The 22,312-nt window shown below is 40.6% G+C and overlaps 2 protein-coding genes across 3 annotated transcripts in view; one reads left to right on the forward strand and one right to left on the reverse strand.

The window, feature by feature from the left end:
* The window catches only part of LOC127362610 (mitogen-activated protein kinase kinase kinase kinase 5), a 35,855-nt gene extending 20,840 nt beyond the window's left edge, over nucleotides 1-15,015 (reverse strand). The window contains exon 1 of the mRNA XM_051398575.1: nucleotides 14,652-15,015. Within this exon, the coding sequence (XP_051254535.1) occupies nucleotides 14,652-14,771 (120 nt within the window). The 5' untranslated portion in view covers nucleotides 14,772-15,015. The remainder of the gene's footprint in view (nucleotides 1-14,651) is intronic.
* A 3,900-nt stretch (nucleotides 15,016-18,915) lies between these two features.
* On the forward strand, nucleotides 18,916-22,254 carry eif3k (eukaryotic translation initiation factor 3, subunit K). 2 transcript variants are annotated; one of them, XM_051398722.1, is made up of 8 exons: nucleotides 18,916-19,089; nucleotides 19,643-19,741; nucleotides 19,857-19,977; nucleotides 20,912-20,989; nucleotides 21,255-21,321; nucleotides 21,415-21,492; nucleotides 21,603-21,728; nucleotides 21,846-22,254. In XM_051398722.1, exons 1-8 carry the CDS (start codon nucleotides 19,028-19,030, stop codon nucleotides 21,875-21,877), a joined length of 663 nt encoding a protein of 220 aa, XP_051254682.1. In that variant the 5' UTR covers nucleotides 18,916-19,027; the 3' UTR covers nucleotides 21,878-22,254. The 2 variants fall into 2 exon arrangements, with proteins under 2 accessions (XP_051254682.1, XP_051254683.1); XM_051398723.1 differs by having other exon boundaries at nucleotides 20,915-20,989.
* Nucleotides 22,255-22,312: the final 58 nt, after the last annotated feature.

Raw genomic sequence — 22,312 nt, forward strand, 5'->3', positions numbered from 1 at the left:
GTTGCACATTTATTTAGTCTGTTTGGATCATGAAGATACAAATATACAAAAGAAAAATACATGTTTTTTCTGTTGTGAGGTGGAGGTTAAAGTTTCAGTTGCTATGACAATAGCTACATGTTGCATGTTTAAATTCAGCCTGAGAGAGAGTTTGCAGCTTGGTTAGAAACCAACAGCCACACCGTTGATCATTTCCATGATAATCACTGGTTGGGAGCATGTCGTGCTTTATTGTCCATTATCCTTAATTACAAGTTATTTTTCTTTGTTCGTTTGTTTTTTATTTATTTAAACCTACTACAAGGAGTTTTTAACTTGTTATGAAACAGTCTCAGTTTAATACAGCCTCATTATGACCTGCATAAACAAACAAGACCATCAGCGAGAAAATTGGCTCTTTCTATATAATTATTCCTAAGGACTGATTTGGTTGGATTCCCCTCAAAATCAATAAAACGAGGCGGTGGAAACACTCCCGCTTCTGTCCACAGGGGCCGCTAGAATCAACAAAGAAGGAAAGTTCCTTGCAGGGGCTTTAAGTTGCAAAATGCTCACGTTATTACATTTATTATTCTCAACCCATGACTGATATACGTTACTGTAATGCTGATTAATTCCACTGCCAGGGAGGGACAAACTACAGAAACTCAAACTTCATTGACACAAAATCAAAGGAAAAAGATGTCACAGTCCACGCCCACACTGTTTGGGGAGGAGGTCAGTAAGGAAACACCAGAGCAAAAAAGATGGAGACAAAATGAAAAATTTAATAAATAAATGAAATAAAATACCTGGTTCCAGGTTGATAAACTAAGAAGTTTCCATGGGTACAAGGGCTCAAAGGAGTGAGAAGAGAACATCACAAACATCAGACTATACACATGACAGGACTGCCAGTCCACCCACTGCACTTAGAGGAAATACCCATTCACATTCTGTCACTCCTGAAATAGACAACAGTCATATTTGTACTGAGAGTAGGACAGGTAGTACAGTGACAACGGAAACTCCACTACACAGAGAAGGGTTTGTAAAAACATGACACAATGATATTTTATGGACAGTTTGGTCCAAAGCCACCAGATATTTTCAAAAGTGCAAGTGTTGAAACCCCAACAGCTTCCACAACTCCTGCAGCAACAGGACTTCAATCTGACTCCTGCTATATTAAGAATATTGTATTTATAGTTATACGTGTCTGTCGCACCCCTCTCGCCCTTTTGTCCCCGAAAGTGACAAATACAAGTCACATATTTCATGAAATGAGAATGGCGTCATTAACGTTTTCGATGAGATGTTAAATAAATGACAAACACACAAAAAGGGACAACTTTTTAGAGACACAACCAGAAGCGTCCACCTCCGCTGTCAAAACACGACTCTCATTTCGTCGGAAAAAATAAAACCAAAGCTGTAATGGAAGCTGACACTTGGCAGTTGGAGTTATTTTAATGTTGGCGGTGGACTGTGATCTGAAAGTCTGCCTTTGTGTTTGACACTAAAATGGCACAGTGGAAAGTCAAGGTGTTGTGGTCACAGTGGAAGATGGTCACAAACAACTCGCTTACATTTATGAAAGACGGTTTTATTTTCAGCAGGCGGTTTGCTTATTCAGCCGTGATCAAACTTAAAACTACCCTTCCACAAACTTATCTTAAAGGGTCAGTTCATCAGAATAACCCAGTGGGGTCTACGAAGACAGATAGCGTTGCTTTTATCTGCTGAGGCTTTCAGATATCGTCTCCTCCGCTGCCCCAATATAATGGAGGAGAATAACATTTGGTTTGAGGTGCTCGCAGCTTCAGAGGAACTGGAGATACTTATATGATAACTTATGTGCCATTTACTGAGGCCTGCTAGCAATTATTATTTAAAAAACACTAACCATGTTTCTTACTCATGAATAGACAATGTACTTTGGCATTTAGCTGCACTTTCCTCCGGTTCTTTTCTCCTTTTAAAGCTCTCCCTCTCTGCCTTCCCTCTGTCTCCTGTGCTGTTACATTTCTCTCCACGTTGTGACTGAATGTTGTGTTTATGTGTACGTTGACTAATCATGTGTGATGACAGACAGACATCATACCATCAGGAGGGCCTGACAGACTACATTTCTGAGTGACTGCCACTCTGTGTTGCTTTGATTTACCCATTTCATTTTACATCTTTAACACCGGCCTGACACTCCAGGGAAATTCTCCCAGTGTTCCCAAGGGTGAGTCCAGACCTGCATAAAAGTGTTATTTTTACTGACCTGAACCTAAAAGAAATAGCTTTTAAAGCTGCATGAGGTCCCCACCTATTTCTAGACAGTCCACTGGCCTAACTGGTCTGGTCTAAAACAACACCTGAGAAAAATATCTGGTTGACCTAGCTGCTAGATTCTCCATTTTCTTAACTAAGCTCACTTTATACTTTATGGTTCTTTACGTGTGCTCGGCTTGTCTGAACTTGAAAAAGGCCTTCGTGTGCTGCCTCACAATGCAAAGAAATGAATTAAATGCAAATAAAATCAACTATAAAAAAGTTGGTTTAGTGCTGCAAGCGAGTAATCTCATTTAGTGTTTAGTGTCAACATCAAAAATATCTCAGTGCTCACTTCATATTACAAAAGAGGGCTGTTGCCTTTCTGAGAAAGTTTAGTCATGTTTATCATTAGAGAGCAGACAACATGTACCTGTGCAGGACCTTGCTGGATGTTATTACAACATTTCTAGTTAAAACTGAGACATACAAGACTTTCATACCAGTAAATATCTTCAGGGGAGCAACAGAGCTTGTGTAGTCATACAGCGGTCGTACTCACATGTGGCGCAGTGACAAACAAAAGCGCTTGGTGTCTGAAAGTGAAGTAACATAATGAAAACAACAATGACAATGGAAAACTCCACTCAGTCAGTGTGTCAGTGTGTGTGTGACAACAGAGAGGTCACTGAGAGGAAATACACCCTACAGTAAACAACCAAACACACACACACACACACACACACACACACACACACACACACACAGTTGGTGGACGTCACAGCGAAAGCCGCGGACCTTCCACAACAACATTTCCATCTTGAAGTGTGCGTTCTTCTGAGCGGGGAGGGGTCTTTCCTTTCATTGACCTCTGCGATCACACTCACTCACAAAGCAAACTTAAGAGAAAAAACAATATCGTGATCTTTGTATTTGTTGCTGAGGTCGAAAGAAACCAACAGATTTGAGCGCGGTGGTAATCCACCTCAACACAAACAAAAGACAAGGCAGAAAATGAAGAAGTGGACCCTGCTTGCTTCCTTTACCAATGAGAGATTGAGATTTGACCTGTTGACAGAAAAGGTTACAAAGTGGAGAAAGTGGTTGAAGTAAAAGGGTTGTATTTGGGTAAATACTGTAACTTTATGTATTTTTTATTTATTCTGTATAGGAGGAAAATGAATACAGAAAGAATAACGGTGATGCTTTATTCCGGCTACAGAACATTTCAACAGCTCAATGTTTAATCAGTTCAACAACCGTTTTCTGATATTAGACCATTGTGGATAGGGTTTGGTTTAATCTACAGACAACAGAAAACAGTTGAAATGCTAAGAATATCCATCTAAAAAATTGCTATAAATATAAATATCTAATATCTATGATCTAAATAAAGTTTTACCAAATAAGAACTCGGAAAGGACGGATGGAGGGAGAGGGTAAAGAGTGGTTGAAGTTATAATAAGGATCATTAGAGGTTCAAATGAAGGTTGGAAAATTATTTAGAATACAGTTCCCCTGCATGGTTTTCTTTTCCTCTGTATTATCCACACTCCTTTTATATGTAATTCTACGTCACTATATGAGTGTAAATTAATTTACATTCATAAGGAGACATAACAGTAATAACCTCATTACGCATTAACTACAGGAGAGCCAGGAGAAGATTCAATTCTCTTCATAATAAATGAGCTTCCCAGAAAATATAAACATGCTGTTACATGCTATTTATATGTTATTTCTATCTTTCTGTATCTTCATTGTCAACAAAAAGTGAGCTCCTCACAAAGCCATGGTATAGTTCGCACACTACTTTAACTTTAGAAACTTGTGAATTGGCGCTATACAAATAAAATTGAATTGAATTGAATTGAATTGAATTGAATTGAATTGAATTGAAACTGGGTTGGTTATAATAATACATACATTACCCAGATATATACCAACAAACCCATGTGAAACTATTTATTAACCACAACTTCAATCTACAATCACCAAAAATAATCCACCTTATCCTAATGTTCAGTAGACTGTAACCCACCTGCTAACCAGCAGAGAGATAAACACAAACTTGCTCACTTTAAGATTTTTCTACATCACAAGCTACATTTTGTGAATTCCTTATTGTTCAGTCCTACCGATAAAGATGAAAGTGACTATTTAACGTGTGGAGGAATAAAAATTAGACACAGCTCTCGTTGCAGTTAGTCTGGAGCTCCCCATAGGGAACTCGCACACTTTTACTCCAAGTTATTTTGTACAGTGCAGCACATTTCACACACAAAGACAACTCATTCATTCTTGACACAATGCAGACAAATAGGACATACAATATAAAACACTGGAACACACATTAAAAAATATAGAAAGCATTTAAAAAGGAAAAAGATAAAAGCAAAGATAACGTTCAAATACAAATAAAGGTGGTTGAGAACATTATTGTTTTTAAGGTGGATTTAAAGTTCATCCTCTGGAAAGTTTGTTCCAGCTCTGTAGCAAATAATGACTGAATAGGACTAGTGTTAGAAATTAGCTTTGGTGATAGACACGTGTAAAGTACATCGGATACAGTTCCTGCAACTGTCACTTTACTTCCTTTACTAATAAAACAATTAACTAAATGTTGCTTCTCCATGTTCAGTTTGGACTGAGAAGAGTTCACAGACTGCTATTACAGGAGAAGCGTGAGAGGACTGATATGATCGATGATGTATTTTGGTCCTAAACCACTTTATAGACAATTTATAGACAACTATTCTGGACACCAGTGCCTGTGAATTGGTGTGCTGTGCTTACTGCTCTTCGTCTCTGTGAGGTCTCAGCTGCGTCCTTAATACGCCGAAGCAGTCTAACCTGCTCAAAATAAACATGCCTGGATATGAATCCCTCTGATTCTTGCTTTTTTTAAAAATATAACAGAATGAAAGATCTTAGTTGTTAAAGACAGGAAGTCCAGATGTTTCTTCTTCAGTTTAGTCTGTATTTAAAGGAAGTTCAGGCACATCCAAACATCGATGTGTTCATCAGTCTCATCCTGGCTAAAGACACCATCATCTCATATGTCTATGAGTTGTTTAGCACATAAGTAGCATTTTCAGAACATCTCACAAAGTATCAAACCACTCTCAAACACACATATGTCCGTAATTGGATGCTGGCTGCAATTTGTTTGATGTTCTCGGCATCATAAATGATCTCTCTTCCTCTTTTTTGAGTTAATAATAAGTCAAGATCAACCAAAATTCATGCACATTTCATTGTAAAACACAAATACACACACACACACACACACACACACACACACACACACACACACACACACACACACACACACACACACACACACACACACACACACACAAAACCACACCGTTTCAGCAGAAACTTGACACAGTTAAGTCGACTCTGCAGGCAGCTCCTCTATGTAGTCCACACTGCTCATTTATCTCACTTCTTCATTTTGCTTCTGAGGTTGCACACACACCAGGTGCAGTCCACAGCTTATGTGAGACTACAGGTCTGAAACTAGAGTTGCACCATATTGAACAGCAACCCCAACTGCAGTTCAGTAGCACAAGCCACATCTAATAACAAGAGTCAGGCTTTTTACTGTATGAGATGAAAGATCCTGACATGATCAGATGCAGAGTTGTAGTCAGCTTAGTCAAGTGAGTCAATTCTCAATCCAGAGAAAATCAAGTGCTGCTCCAGAGAACATATTTAATGCAGGTGAATTCAGCTTAAACTGTGTGTATGGCTGTGAAGGGAAGCATCAAGTCAAGTCGGAGCCAAAATAGGAACAACTGATGAGACTTTGTTGAACACATAAGTGACTGAAGAGTCATACTCACATGTCTGCAGACTCTACACTGAATATATGTGGGTATATTAACTGGCTGGTTGGGAGTGCAGAGACTCAGGAAGAGTCAGATTCAACTTCCACCCTACCTTTGACATTTAGTGAATATTTGTATCTTAAAGAAGATGTCATGATTTTTTTCAAGAACACATAGCTTCAGGGTCATGGCCTTTTGCACTCATCAAAACCCAGCATGTTTTATTTTAACACTCCAGCTGAAGTCTTTCATAAAAACAAAGAGGCTGTCCAAATACAGGTTTGAGTGGCAGACACTAGTGGATGTAGGGAGCGACCAAAAAGTGCGATTAAACATTTAACAGATATTATTAACAGGATAAAATGAGAGGTGCATATATAAACTGTGTATTAATTCTGCATTGCTCAGGGTGTGAGGTTGAGACACGCAGCGACCTGGTTACTGTCTCCGTCTCTCTCGTCTGCTCTCTGAGCTGCAGGTCTGAGGACTGGAGGGCAGGGCTGAGATACACACACATACAAGCACAGCGGACGGGATCAAACACGGCTTCAGCGTTAATTCACACAATATCTGGCACTGTGGTTCCTTCTCGCAGGGGTTTGCAGAGGTGTGTGGAAGGCTGGGTTCATTTGTGCTTAAGAACTTAACGCCTGTGAAACAATCAGAGAACTGAGCCCTCTCTCTCCATAAACTCTCTAGGTCACTCGACCACCGCTGCTGTCTCTCTTTCTCTCTCTCTCTCTCTCTCTGCTCCAGCTTTGAATCCTGTGTTTACAAACAGCAACCAACAAATCTTACTCATTAGGCCTTCTCTTAACTCAGATACAACGCTTTATTCAAACTGAGGACTTTGTTTTTTAAGGTTATTATATCATAAAATAAGCCGGTACAGCCCTAATATTCTTAAAGCAGCAAACACTTTTGTGTAGTGTGTCAAGCACTATCAGCTCTTTCTAAGTTTCTCTAATACTTTGATTTATGATCAAATACCTGAAAAACTAATGTCAGTCCCATCAGCCTCAGCTGTACCTTGTGTTTAAAGCTAGTAGGATTATATTAACACACTAACACACTAACCAACGATGTGATCATGGTAAATGTTACACCTACTAAACATTAGTATGTTAGCATTGTAGCAGCATGAACTTTGGCTCCAAACTACTCAAAATGTCTCCATGTATTTCTTAAATGTTTCTTAATCGAATATTCAAATCATTTATAGAGAAGAGTTGCTGAAGTGTGGAGGGACAATGTTTAAAGAGATTTTTGTTGGATTTGAAAATCCGGCCTTACTGTCCCCTCTTGAGTTTCTTCTCAGAGTAAATCCCTGTACACTCCTAAAGCCTAAAACACTCTGTCTCTGAGTTAATGGACAGAAAAAAGACATTTTACAAGGAATGTAAAACCTGAGCAACAAGAAATGAGCTACAAAATCCTTTATCATGTCTACGAGCATTCCTCACGTCTTGTTGTGTCACATGATCACATCGATTTTAGCAAACGGATTCAAGAAGTAAATTAAGTTTCAGATGAACAATCAATATATAAAAATATATACATTTTGTAAGTATAAAAAATAAAAAGGCTCAAAGACAACACTGAGATAATCATCTCTACATCTACATTATCATTCTTCAAAAAACATCTGAAAAGGACTCTAATTATCAAAGATTTATGACACTTTCATGGATTTCACTGTAATATATCAACTGTTTATGAGTTATGTTTTGTACTTATGTTTTGTACATTTCTGTCAAATTTGTATTATTGTTTAATCTTGATACTTTATATATATATGCAACTAAACTCAGACATGATCATGTGAGAATGTTTCTATGCAAGCGATAGCATTAGCTTAAAGCACTGCTGTAGAGCCTCCAGCATGGACTCAGGGACGTGATGTGATCCAGCGGCAGAGAGCAGATCAAACAGGTGTAACATGTTATCAGTGATGTGTTGACATTTGATTTAAGACGCAACACTATGTACATTATGTTGTCTATTGGGTGTAGGGCTTATTTTGGAAGAACAAATACTTCCTTGTGTCAAAGGTTATTCTCTTTGTAAGTGTATTCATGTTGTTTAATGCTTGGCTGGACATAATAAACCCATAATACAATTGGAAACAATACTTTAAAGTGTAGCTACTGTTAACCGTACATCCACTCTTTGCTGTGTGTTGTTGTCCGACAGGTAAAACCTGTTTTTACTACTACTATTTCCAGTACAGGTACAGGTGGTAGACGGTTATAGAAAGGAAGTTTGAAGGAGAATAATACCTCAGCAGGCAGAAATGTTGTTTGTGCGCATGTTTCCATGTCTGTGAGGATTCTGGTTTCACACTGTTAAAATAAATGTAACCATAAACTTGATTTCTCCAACTACTTCTACTTGTCTTTATTTTTTTCTTGTTGTGTACAATTGTTGTGTTATTTGACACTGTTATGTTATGTTAGTTGATAGGACACACTATTAATTCATTAATACGTTATATTGTAGCTCTTTCCCGGGAAAAACAGATCACGGTGCAATTTACATCACTTTTTTTAAGAAATAAACCTAAGTAGTTTACATGAGCAGTGATTGCAACAGAATACACAAAAACCACATGATACAAAACGCCTGAACATAAACTGAACAGTCAGTTGTGCTACACAAACCTGACTCATCCAGTGCAGTCAACACATCCTTCTCTCGGACTCTCTCGATGTCGGCATCCACGCCTCTGATAAGACTTGAAACTGCCTCCTGTTGCTGCACCATTATAAACAGACTGGTCTAAATTAGGTCATCTCTATCATGATCATCACACACACACACACACACACACACACACACACACACACACACACACACCCACGCACTCGTAAAAGGCCTTCTTTCTCACTGCTACTAATGGTGCTAAAGTGCTGCATTTGCAGGCTGACCTCCGCTACTGTGAGTGCAGCAACACGTAGCCAAAAACATGTACTTGAGTGTGTGTGCCTGTGTGATCATATCTGTATGTGTGTGTGTGTGTGTGTGTGTGTGTGGGTGGGTGGGTGTGCGTGTGCGTGTGTGTCCATATGTGAAGCAAGGACAACTATGCAAATCTCTCTCGGTAAAACAGAACAGCAGGGTCTGCTAACCTGCTTAGAGGAAGTGTGCTCACTCTGCTGCTCGCTAACCTGCTTTGCATCAGTTACATTCACGTTTTTTTTATTTTTTTTTTATTGTAGAGCAGTTTGAGCACAGTAGAGATTAACATTGTAACGTGAGAGAGCAGATTGACTCTGTTATTGAGATAGATCTTCCCCACAGGTTTCTGAATATCCACAGATATGCTCCTCACAGCCACTCCATTGTACATTACCCAAACTGAAGCCCAAAACTATAATATTTTTAATTCTTCATATTTTATAAATCAAGCTCAATGCCTTTGGGGAAGCCACTGAAGGAGAAACATACTGACTTTCCACTACTGGTGGTTGGTTTCTTCCAGAGAAGAGTCTTATTTGCAGTATGTCTCTGGTATGATGCATTTTCTCTAAAATATTACAAACAAGTCATTGAAATCAGGATTTCGGGTTAATATTCTGCAAAGACCAGCAGGCTAATCTGATGTTCAGTTACAGTTACTGTATTAAAACCTCAGTAATCAACTTCAAGTTGCTTAAATACTTCAGTCTGGAGATTTCAAGCACTGAAGCGAAGTGCCTTTATAGAGAATAAATCTATTTTCATTACTATTAATTATCATAAATTAATTAACCAACCAGTCTAAGAGACTGACATGAACATGAGTATCACGCAATCAGTGAGACTAAAAGCCTACAGCAACATTTGTATTATTAGTATGGTAGCATGCTATTAGCATTAGAGTCAGTAGAGTTAAGGCTTTTACCAGTATCATAGTCTCATACTCTTTAAATAACATTACATTTTGAATAAAAACTAGACGTAAAAAGAAATACATGTGGCATTTAACTTTAACATTAACAGCCGACAAATCCATCAGACTGAACGATATCCAACATTCAGATAAAGACATTATTCTGTCTTTTTTCACCATGTAACATTTGCAAAGACAAACAAACTGTGCTGCCTACAAAGACACTGTGCTATGGTGGCTTTCACTGCTGTACAATGTTACACTGCACTGTTTGTACCATGGCTGCTAATAAAACTGTGTTCAAACTGCCCATTACCATCAGAGTATGATAAATAATTGTCTAACAGCGGAACACAACCTGATATTATCCATGTCTTAGCCTCGGGTGCAACTGTTCTCAGCCACTGTTCATAAAGAGGTTGCATGTTACTGTTATATGACACCAGCACATAATGAGGTACCACATGTCTTTTATTAGTTTATCCAACAACAACCGCTTCTAAAGTGCAGTGAAAGTATTAATGTTTCTGTCGGGGGAAAATAAAAGCACTAGATAAAGGTTGAGGAAGGATGAAATAGTGAGACAGGTGATTCTGGTTTGAAGTCGAGTGCTTTGACCTTTGCGTTCACTGTAAACTGCTGGTAAAGTGCTGCCAGTGAACTCGAACCCTTAAAGCAGTTTACATATAAACGTAAGAGAAAGAGACAAATAAACGTCTCAGTGGCCAGTTTTTGAACTGCAGCGCTAATGCAAAGGGGTAAAATCCCATAAATGAGTCCTAACCTTGGTTGTTTTGTCTTTACTTCTGTCCCGTGAGTGGATCTCTGCCGGTCAGTGACTGAGCAGAGTAGAATAATCCACCTTCAAACAGCCAGTAAAAAGGAGTGAAACATTCAACTCTGATGATTTTTAACTCTGACTGTAACAACTTACTTTTCCATACATGATGGTTTCAGGCGTGACTGGCTTCGTGGAAAGTACCAGAGAATCTTAAGATTACTGACTCGAGTGGCCACATGTTCAGATCAATAGAAGGGCGAAACTATTTACAGACACCAAATACAGACGCTCCACACTTTAACTGATAAGATGCCGTATTAGATGTGTGTGTGTGGAGACTTCTCTACAGTTTCCATGGAGTTGCTTGATAAGCCGTCAGAGTGGGAAGAAATATCTAAAACAGACACAGCGATGCTTCTCTGATATGTAGTCAATGAGGAAAACATTCATTTAGGTTTCAAACATGTCATAATTCTGGTTATAAAAACACACTGACGGTGTGACACAGGATGAAGTCTTGATCCGGGTGCTGCAACACGTTTGTAAAATAAGAGTTTATCTGTTTTTTCCTCTGCAGTGCAGTTAGGGGAGGCACCCCTGTTCTCTTGCTGAGTCTCTTTCTTGCAAACAATCTGCTGTATGAGAATTAAGGAGATAACAGAAACTTGAAATCCAGGCTTAAATATTTTGTGGAAATCTTACGTCAAACGGTTTAAATCTGAAACATCAGCTCCAGTAGATTTCAGATGACACGCTTATAAAGGGCGATTAACGCCATAAAAGTCTCCAACGTGTTCCCTAAGGGCAACCGGTAGCCCACAGAGCAGGTTCTGTAATCTCAATCTTAATCTTAAACTCTCTTTTTTGCACTTGCAAGGAAGTGTGCAAATGGGCTCCATCGTGTCAAAACATTCAAATACATAACTGATATGTTTTTAGTTAAAAAAAAGTATATTCAGAGTAGCCTTCATTAAATGCTTTGAGTTGAAACCACGCTTCCTTACTCTGCCTAAAACCCTCACCCACGTTCTCTGGGCTGCACTAGATTTTCACGATCTATCAGTTTGGCGGTTTAATCTGATTGAGTTTACTCTCGGTTCATATTAATATGATCCTTCAGTGTTAATACCACAAACAGAGAAAAAATACCTCCGAAACCTGTTAGTGAAAATGACTAAAGGTGAAAATACACGCTGTTATTCTATTAAAAGCATCAGTTCAACACTGATGTTAAACTCTCAGAAAGGCTGGATGTTCCTGTATTAAAGGATCAGTCTTCTCATTGCAGTTTGATTCATATACATTCACTTCTGCTGCAAGAAGAAATGGTTCTGATGAAAACTGTTGCTGTAGTGAAGGTCTGTTGATCTCCCAGAGTAACAGAGAAAACTGTGTCTGGAAAGTTAAGCTGCACTGGAGTTTTTAAAAGTATTTGAAGCTTTACAAACAAAATTCCATCCACTTCCATTGTGTGTGTGGTGATAGATGTTTCAGAGGCTGATACCTCAAAACCTCGACAGATAAAAACTAAATGATCTGCGTGATTAAACACGTGGGTTGATAAAAAATTCTATTCAATATGTTCTTGTGGCCCTTTAATGTCTATAGTAACTACGGACACAGTGAGTGCACAGCATGTTTAAAATATTAGAGTTTAAGTTTTGTTTTGAACTTAAAGTCCTAAAATTGTCCTAAAAACACAACTGAAAACTTTGAAGTAGTTTAATTTACAGTCCAGAGTTGAGGTCGACTTCTCTTTCAGTTGGAGTAAAACGCTCAAAAAAAGCTATTGACGAGAATACTTTCACTTCTTGTAAAACCACTTCCTGCACTGAAGTTGTGATCGCAGTCAACCAATGAAACTAAAATCAATCACACTTATATTTCCTTCCAAACTCATCAAGAAATTCCCACTGAGCACAACACCATTTATTGTGCCCTGAGAAACACGGACAGCCTCTCTTTCCAGGCTGTATTGTAAGCTTCACTGTGAGGGGGACACAGATACAGTTGAAACCAGAAGTTCACATACACTGTATAAAAAGACACGTATGCTTTTTTTTCTCACTGTCATGAAATCAGAAATCACTTTTCCTGTTTTAGGTCCGTTAGGATAACCAAATTATTTCTATTTGCTTAATGCCAGAATAATGAGATAAGGATTTTTTTTAGACAATTTTTTATTACTTTCTTCAAAGTCAGAAGTTTACATACACTAAGATTACTATGCTTTTAAATTATTTGGGAAAGCCCAGATGATGATGTCATGTCTTTGGAAGCTTCTGATAGGTTTATTGACAATATTTGAGTTAATTAGAGACACACCTGTGGATGTATTTTAAGGCACACCTGAAACACACTGCTTCTTTGTGTAACATCATGGGGAAGTCAAAAGAAATCAGCCAAGATATCAGGAAGAGAATTGTGGACTTGCACAAGTCTGGTTCATCCTTGGGTGCAATTTCCAGATGCCTGAAGGTGACACGTTCATCTGTTCAAACAATTATACGAAAGTATAAACACCATGGGAATGTCCAGCCATCATACCACTCAGGAAGGAGACGGGTTCTGTGTCCCAGAGTTGAACGTGCTTTGGTCCGAAATGTGCATATCAACCCAAGAACAAAAGCAAAAGACCTTGTGGGATGCTGGCTGAAGCTGGTAAGAGTGTGTCTTTATCCACAGTGAAACGAGGACTGTACCGACATGGGCTGAAAGGCCACTCTGCCAGGAAGATGCCATTACATACAAACATAAAAAAAACAGATTACAGTTTGCAAATGCACACAGGGACAAAGACCTTAATTTTTGGAGACATGTCCTGTGGTCTGACGAAAATAAAATCGAACTGTTTGGCCATAATGACCATCGTTACGTTTGGAGGAAAAAGGGGGAAGCTTGCAAGCCTGAGAACACCATCCCAACTGTGAAATACGGGGGTGGCAGCATCATGTTGTGGGGTTGTTTTGCTGCAGGAGGGACTGGTGTGCTTCACAAAATAGATGGTATCATGAGGGAAGAACATTATGTGGAAGTACTGAAGCAACATCTTAAGACTTCAGCCAGGAAGTTAAAGCTTGGGCGCAAATGGGTCTTCCAAATGGACAATGACCCGAAGCATACTGCCAAACTGGTTACAAAGTGGCTTAAGGACAACAAAGTCAATGTTTTGGAGTGGCCATCACAAAGCCCTGATCTCAATCCTATTGAACATTTATGGGCAGAGCTGAAATGGCATGTGCGAGCAAGGCGGCCTACAAACTTGGCTCAGTTACACCAGTTCTGTCTGGAGGAATGGGCCAAAATTCCTGCCAACTATTGTGAGAAGCTTGTGGAAGGATATCCAAAACATTTGACCCAAGTCATACAGTTTAAAGGCAATGGTACCAAATACTAATGAAATGTATGTAAACTAATGACTTTCAAGAAAGTAATAAAAACATTGTCTAAAAAATTCTCTCTCTCATTATTCTGGCATTTAGCAAATAGAAATAATTTTGGTAATCCTAATTGACCTAAAACAGGAAAAGTTTAATCTGATTTAATGTCAGACAGAGTGAAAAAATAGATTATGTGTCCTTTTTATACAGTGTATGTAAACTTCTGTTTTCCACTGTAACTGAACAGGCAGAAGTAAGACATGCTTGATTTGAGCTAGCAGCCACACATCCCCTTCTGAACCAATTCACTAATGAGTTTTTTACCGCCTTGAATTTGCATTTGATCTTAAAATAGAACTTCGATTCTTTAAATGTTTTAAGAAAAAGTTTTATATATATATATATATATATATATATATAAAGAGAGAGAGATAAAGATGTTTTTTCAGACTTGTCACAAACTTGAATCAGTGATATAAAGTGAAACTCAGAAGAGAGATCGGTGACATTCAGCTGCAGCACAATGAAACAGACGCTCTGACCTTGTAAACTTCTCCGTAGGTTCCGCCTCCAACTCTCAGCAGCATCTCAAAATCATCCTGAGGGTTCCTGGTGGAGATATCCAGAGCTGCCCGATGCTGGAAATCCATTCTGTTGTTCATGTGACTAATATTCCTCCTCAGGCATGTCAAACACTCTCTTTCTCTCTCTCTCTCTCTCTCTCTCTCTCTCTCTCTCTCTACACACACACTCACACACTCACACACTCGGTGGCATCTACATATACAAAACAGATAAACTCTCAGAAGAAGTGAGCTGCTGAGAAAAGACACTCTGTCTCTCTGGCTTCTGTCGACTGCTGTCACACATACACACACACACACACACCTTCCTGTTTCTCTTTCTGAGCCTGCTATCGATCCTCCCTACCTCTGTCACTCCCTCCCTCCCTCCCTCCCTCCCTCCCTCCCTCACACCTTCCTCTCAAGCATTTTTTTCTGTTCATTTGCATAATCCAATTCTGTTTCCTGTTGGCTGTGTGCATGTGAGACAGGCAGAGACAGATTGTTAGGCTCTTATGTCCAATGTTTTACAGATTTGTGTGTGTGTGTGTGTGTGTGTGTGTGTGTGTGTGTGTGTGTGTGTGTGTGTGTGTGTGTGTGTGTGTGTGTGTGTTTCTGTGCATGTGAGGATGAACATACAACAGTGACAGTTGTGCTGTTTGGGGTTTTCAGCGTAAGTTTCAGTCTCAGCTTCACGCCTACTGAAGAGTGTCTGTTTGTGTGAGTGTGTCTGTGTGTGTGTGTGTGTGTGGTGTGTGTGTGTGTGTGTGTGCGTGTGTGTGTGTGTGCGTGTGCGTGTGCGTGTGCGTGTGTGTGTGTTGCAGCTCTGCAAGAAGAGTCACTCGTGCTTGGAGCTCCCTGTCAGCTTCCTGTTCAGAAGCATTTCCCTGCTGATAAATAAGGGGCACCCGTTACATCCTGTTAGCAAGTTAAAGTCACTTTATCAGCTGTGTGTATCTTCTCTGGAAACTCTTTGTTATTTCTTCTATTTAATCACTTCAAACAGCCTGAATGTAGCATTTACATGCCTGAACATCAGATCTGGTTAACTGGTTAATAAATTACTCAAAGTACAAGTTGGATATTTTTAGGGTGTGCAGGTAAAGACAAATTGATCAATCTCCCACTCTCCATCTCTTCAGAAGAGATTAATCATTATCAGGACATCAGAGTTTACCGTTCCACAAAAAAAACTGAGCTGACGCTGACTAGTTAACTCCATTTCCACCTGCAGGTTACTGGGTCAGAAGAGGAGTTTTTCAGGAGGAGAAAGAGCTTCATGTAACCGGGGATTGTCTCTGGTTGTTCTGGGTTTCACTCCGTCGTCATCGCATCGCTATGGTGCTTCATTTTTCTTCGTAGAGCTTCTCCTCACGCACCCACTCACTGCTAACATTTGTTAAACACAAGCTTGTGTCGACGTGATAATGGCACTATTAGTATTCAGTTACAATTCATCCTTTCATACACACGTGAATGTATGAAATTTAAAGCAACACTTGGTGAGATTTGGCGTCCCCGGTTGTAAATATGGACAGGTGTATTGATCGATGCTGTAAGATTACTTCTGATCGACAGCCAAACATCACGCAGGAGTGCAACAACACAACACCGAGCAAGCAGCTGATATTACTGAGCAGTCCAACAGGAAGGAGGCCAGCTCGCCGTCTGCCCCCCACCACACCACCACACCAACCGACACTCCCACAGTGATCTGAGCACACAGTCCCAGCCAGTTCAGCTAAACTAACTATCTAATAGCAGCTACATTTCCCAGCAGTTACTTTATTGTCCACGAGAGGAGACGGAGGACTGAACACTATAGAGCCGTACTGCTAGATAAAATATATTAAAGGAAAGAAAGAAAGAAAGAAAGAGAGAAAGAAAGAAAGAGAGAACCTCTTCAGTGTCTCATATGAAATCATATTAATCACATTTTCTCAATAGCTTCCTGTATTTTTTTCTGTGCCGGGTTGTTTTACTCTTGCAGCGAGCTGCTGCTGCAGGATGTTCAAAGTTTCATTTCGTCTTGTCTCATCTTCTCGAGACGCAAAAAACAGATGCAAATCCTCATTTACGACTTTACTCGCCGCGTTTAGAACCGGCTGATCTACAAAGAACCTCTGTGACACGATGAAGATTAAAAAGGACAATAAAGCGTCTGAATGTGTTATTAATTAAAAGGTTAAGTCAAAGAAGAAACTACGTCTGTCTTGGCATTAAATCATGAAACCATCTTTATCGTTTGACATTTATCCCCCTGCTCTGTCTGCCTACAGTCTCATTTCTCTCAGCATGGCTCACAAACACCCACATGTGACAGACACCAAACAGAGGCCAGTTAACCACAAATAACCGCCGCAACCTCAACGCAGCGCAGGGACCCAAACTGATGGAACTATTAATACAACACGAAGCACCAGTAACACCTGAATGGGTGAGGAATGAGGTCAGGAGTTTGCACGTTGTCCTCCACGGCACTGACCTATGACCTCCAGTCTGTAGGTTTGGCTGCGAGGGAAACAAACAGACAGACGGAGACCGAGCTCCGGGAGCAGCACGGCGCCGTGATGCACAACGGCTGTCAATAGGAAAAACATCAGTCCAGTAAAAGCAACGTCTAGAGGAGCCGTTGAGTGTGCGGGGAGCCCACAGGAAGCTTCAGACAAACATGCTACTGAGCATGCTCGATGACCCAAAAAACACAGACGCCTGCTTTCATAGCTCAGACACCATCCTGGAATGTATCATGTTCAATTAATAGATAATTATTTAATTGATTAACTGTTCGCTATCACAATTTTTCCCGAAGCCTGAGCTGAAATCTTTATATTGATTGTTTTGTCCGATCAACAGCTCAAAGATATTTAATTTAATATTATAACGGACTCAGAAAACCAGCAAATATTCACATTTTTGAGAATTTTTGTGAGTTTTTTTAAAGCAGCAACAGAGACGGCTTTGATTCAGGCGGCCCCCTGTGGACAGAAGTGGTACTGCCTCATATCGTCGATTTCAGGCTCTTCTATTGTTTTATTGCGTTCACATTCGGGGAGTTTTGGGCAGCTGTCCTTAAAGTCGGTGGTCTTTGTTTCACCCACCTCGAGGAAGACCCTGGACCCTCACCGGTTGGGTCGCTCTGTAGCTCGTTCCTGCCCTTTCACCTCCCTACATGGAGGAACATCGAAAGAGAAAGTTGCTGTCATAACATTATTGAGACTGTGGGCAAATGTCAGACAGCTTGGAGCAGAAAATTAAAGGTGCCATTCGTTTTAGGTCTGTGGTTATACAGGCAAGTGCACAGTGGGGGAGGTGTTATGGTGTAAAAGGTGCTCATGAATATGTAAAAAAGAAAAGCCTAACAGCATATAAGCATTTTAAAGCTGCCGTATTATTCTTATAAAGCCGGTGGAAGACTGAAAAAGAAGTGAAAGATAACAAACTATAACAATACATCCAAATATTGTTGATAATAATTGCTGTAAAGTAAGAGTACAGCCGTCACATGAGGAGGAAGAGCGATTTAAATATTTAACACTGAGACCTTCGTTAGGTAGTAACTCATTACTACTAATAATATTCCTTTCTTCACTATTACTGGAACTAATTCAGTTATAATATAGACACTCCTCCAAGAAATTATCACATACGTGGATTCATTTTCGTAATATTTGAGGAAAGTGGTTTGGAAGATGGAAACATTCACATTACTTTGATTTTAACAAACAAAACTGTATTTTAAACGTCGTGAAGTCTGAATTTGGGGAGAAAGGACGCATTAGTATCGTATAATTAGTAGTGTAACTAATTACTGCTAGCAGGGAGGAATAAGTAAAGTAATAACATTACTTACAGTAATGAGTAATGTATTTAATTTAATTTAATAATTAGTATTAGTGGTGAGTTCACTGCCCTCTAGTGGTAACAAGAGGAACTGCAACACGGGAAATTCAATACAGTACAGTGTCTTTAGAGTCGCGGGTGTTTTGGCGCCATCTGGTGGTCACAATCTGTAACTGCAACACTTCCGGTAAATATTTTCAAAATACAGGGCCAAAAACTAAAGCAACCGGAAAGGAAGTAAGACAATAAAATAAATAGAATAAATAGAGTAGCCGAGAGTGACGTCGCCAACAACGGCAGCCAAAGAAGTGCTGACCGTATTTTTTTTTTAAACAACTTTCAGTTAGCAAGGCTACCCCGAAGCGGTCCGTCAGTTGAGCGGGTCCGTACAGTTTCCGGTCCGCCTGTGCGTCGTTCTTTCCCTTCCGACCCGTCTCTCTCTCCCTCCGCGGCACACGTGTGGATTTAATCCGGCTTTCTCTTTAAAGTCTCCTCGAAAAGTTTTGGACCAAATGACGTCGTCTTTCGAGCAGATGAGGGCGAACGTGGGAAAACTCCTGCGGGGAATCGACAGGTATCGATGAGGCTCTGAACGGATCGATAACCGGCCAACAGGCTAACGTTAGCTAGCCAGCGAGCTAATGAACCGCAAACATTTCCTGTTTTTAGATCGATAACGAGGATTTCTGCCATATTTACTGTCTGTTAAAGTCCTGTATTAGATTATTAAACGATGTAAAGTCACTGTTGACAGCTGCTGTTACCACTGACTGCCTTTAATAACGCAGTGATGAAGACTCTGTTGTACTGAAATAAGATGAAGACTGTTGTACTGAAATAAGATGAAGACTCTGTTGTACTGAAATAAGATGAAGACTCTGTTGTACTGAAATAAGATGAAGACTGTTGTACTGAAATAAGATGAAGACTCTATTGTACTGAAATAAGATGAAGGGCTTTGTTGGTGTCAGTCTGGAGGTGTGGCACACAAACAGCGGGGTGTATCTCGTGTTATAAACCACACTGACGTGATGTTGCATTTAAAGCTGTGAATTAAAAGTCCAAGACTCAGAAACGATTGATTGATTGATTGATTGATTGATCTGTTGTGATCTCGTCTCTCTCAGGTACAACCCAGAAAACCTTGCGACCCTGGAGCGCTACGTGGAGACACAAGCGAGAGAAAACGCCTACGACCTGGAGGCCAACCTGGCCGTCCTGAAGCTGTACGTTAACTCAGTGTCTGTGTGGGAGAATCCGTCGTATCGTCTCTGACTAACGAGAGGAGACGTCCAGTTCTAGTAACTGTAAACGTTCACGTGATGTAATGTGTGTCTGCAGGTACCAGTTCAACCCCGCCTACTTCCAGACTCAGGTGACCTCCCAGATTCTGCTGAAGGCTCTGACCAACCTGCCGCACACCGACTTCACCCTGTGCAAGTGCATGATCGACCAGACTCACGTATCCTTTTGGTGCGGTTTCATCTGCCTGTGTGTGTGTGTGTGTGTGTGTGTGTGTGTGTGTGTGTGTGGGAACTGATTAACACCAGTGCCGTTATCCATTCTCTTTATTGGTCCGATTGTTTATCGATTCCTGATCAGTGTGGGAGAAAGTAGACCCTACGCAGGTTTCAGCATCAGTACGGCGGTTGTATTGAGTCTGAACTCTGTTTAACCCTTTAATATAATGTTATTATAATGTAGGATATCTACTGTCGGTACCGGACAGGCGGCGCCGGTAGGAAGCCGTGGCGCTGGTGGCTCTGACCGAGGCATTCCTAGACTTCAGGCCCGTGTTGCACAGAAAGACGTGTCAGCATATTGCTGGTGTTTACAGACACTGTTTATCTTTCTTCATGAAACGAAACCACGCGTTGGATCTTTTCTTTCTCTCCGTCGGGACTCCTTCCAGCAGTGCAGATGAGTTTGACGCATCGATAAAAGATCAGCTCAGAGACCTACAGTTCTCATAGATCAGACTGTTTGAACCAGTTCTGGATTCCCATCCCCGGCTGTACCTGGTGGCTTCCATTCAGTAACGTGTGAGCTGTCCAACGCAGACCAACAGGGTTGTGTGTGCTGTTAATATCCGTGGTCAGTGTGATGGTGTACAGAGAGCGGATGCTGTTTGGTAGAGACTCCATCCGTCATGATGACCATTTTTATTCACACTGAGACTCTTTAAGTGTTTCTATATAGTATTATAGTATATGTATACATAGAGTATGTATAAAGTAAGTGTTAGTTTATGGGCCAGATGTCTTTATGATGGGCTCAGTGGGTGAAATATAGAGGGTTGTCCTGTATTTAGTCCTGACATAATACACAGTATAGATCCAGGCTGGGGGGGGGGTTCTGTCTCAGGGTCAGGAGGCGTTTCCTTGACTACAGTGTCGCAGCAAGAGGAGCGCCCCATCAGGCAGATCCTGTACCTGGGGAACCTGCTGGAGACGTGCCACTTCCAGAGCTTCTGGGTACGGGGCGCGCACACACACACACACACGCACACACGCGCACGCACACACACAAAACACACACACACACACACGCAGCTGCCTGTTTCATATTGCTGACTAATCCATCATTAAATTCCTGCTGACTGCCTCACTACGTTCCTCATTTCCTGGTTGGGAAATCCTTGTTGTTCCGAAACCCTTTTTTTCTTCCTCTGTTTCCAAACTCGCTCAAGTGTTTGCTCACTCTGTGATTTAATCTCGTCCTCTTCCTTGTTCCTGACAGACGAGTCTCGAGGAGAACAGAGAGCTCATCGACGGCATTACTGGTTTCGAGGACTCCGTTCGCAAGTGTGAGTATCGTCTTCTGACTCCCCACAGTGGACGTCCTTACAGTCTTACATTAGCAACATTATGAGCACTGTCTGTTGTCTCTTTCTGTCCAGTCATCTGCCACGTAGTGGGCATCACCTACCAGACCATCGAGCACCGGTTACTGGCTGAGATGCTGGGAGACCCGCTGGGTAAGAACTTTGACCCGAGTCTGGAAACTTAAGACAACGAGTTATCCTCTAGAAAATATCTGATTTAGCTTTTTAAGCTTCACTAATCAGAACTTTTGTTTTACTTTCAGACACGCAGGTGAAGGTCTGGATGAATAAGTACGGTTGGACGGAGAACGACGAAGGACAGATCTTTATCTTCAACCAGGAGGAGAGCGTGAAGCCCAAGAACATCGTGGAGAAGATCGACTTTGAGAGTGAGTGCTGCCACAGAAACCCGTCTCATATTTCTCACCGAGTGTTTTATTTGTTTCTGTATCTGGACGTTAAAGCTGAATATTCTCACACATCTCTTATTGTTTTTCTTTTCACAGGTGTATCCAGCATTATGGCCACATCTCAGTGATGCAAACACACACACACACACACACACACACACACACATCAGACGTGACAGATTGAATCAGGACATTTGTTTTCATAATCTCTGCTTTTCTCAATAAAAATAATTTATCCAGCCTGTGTCTGTTTGCCTGAACTTTATCTGCTGTTATTTCCACACAGTTTAACTCCTGGCAGTGGAGGTGTGTGTCAGTTCTTCCCACAAATCATACGTGTTTGTCCTTGTGGTAAAATAAAAACCTGAATGAATGAATGAATCAGGGCATTAGTCATCCTGTCTGTGGTTGTTCTGTGTTTTCCTGGAGGTCAGATGTGTGTAATTGATTTCACATGTGGCAAGTTTTCTGCCGTAGTGTTCCAATAAAATGTTGATGAAACAGATTTTTCTGCTGACAATGTTCAGTTTTGTGTTACTTATTACTCTCTGCCAACAGTAATT

This window comes from Dicentrarchus labrax, unplaced genomic scaffold (genome assembly GCF_905237075.1).
Source record: "Dicentrarchus labrax unplaced genomic scaffold, dlabrax2021, whole genome shotgun sequence".
NCBI classification, from domain to species: domain Eukaryota; kingdom Metazoa; phylum Chordata; class Actinopteri; family Moronidae; genus Dicentrarchus; species Dicentrarchus labrax.

Excerpts from the sequence above, each read along its gene's own strand:
- eif3k (XM_051398722.1), top strand. The coding sequence starts at position 19,028 with ATGACGTCGTCTTTCGAGCAGATGAGGGCGAACGTGGGAAAACTCCTG. Across the intron at positions 21,322-21,414 it reads CGAGGACTCCGTTCGCAAGT|TCATCTGCCACGTAGTGGGC; the intron begins GTGAGTATCGTC and ends CTTTCTGTCCAG. Across the intron at positions 21,493-21,602 it reads GATGCTGGGAGACCCGCTGG|ACACGCAGGTGAAGGTCTGG; the intron begins GTAAGAACTTTG and ends TTTTACTTTCAG.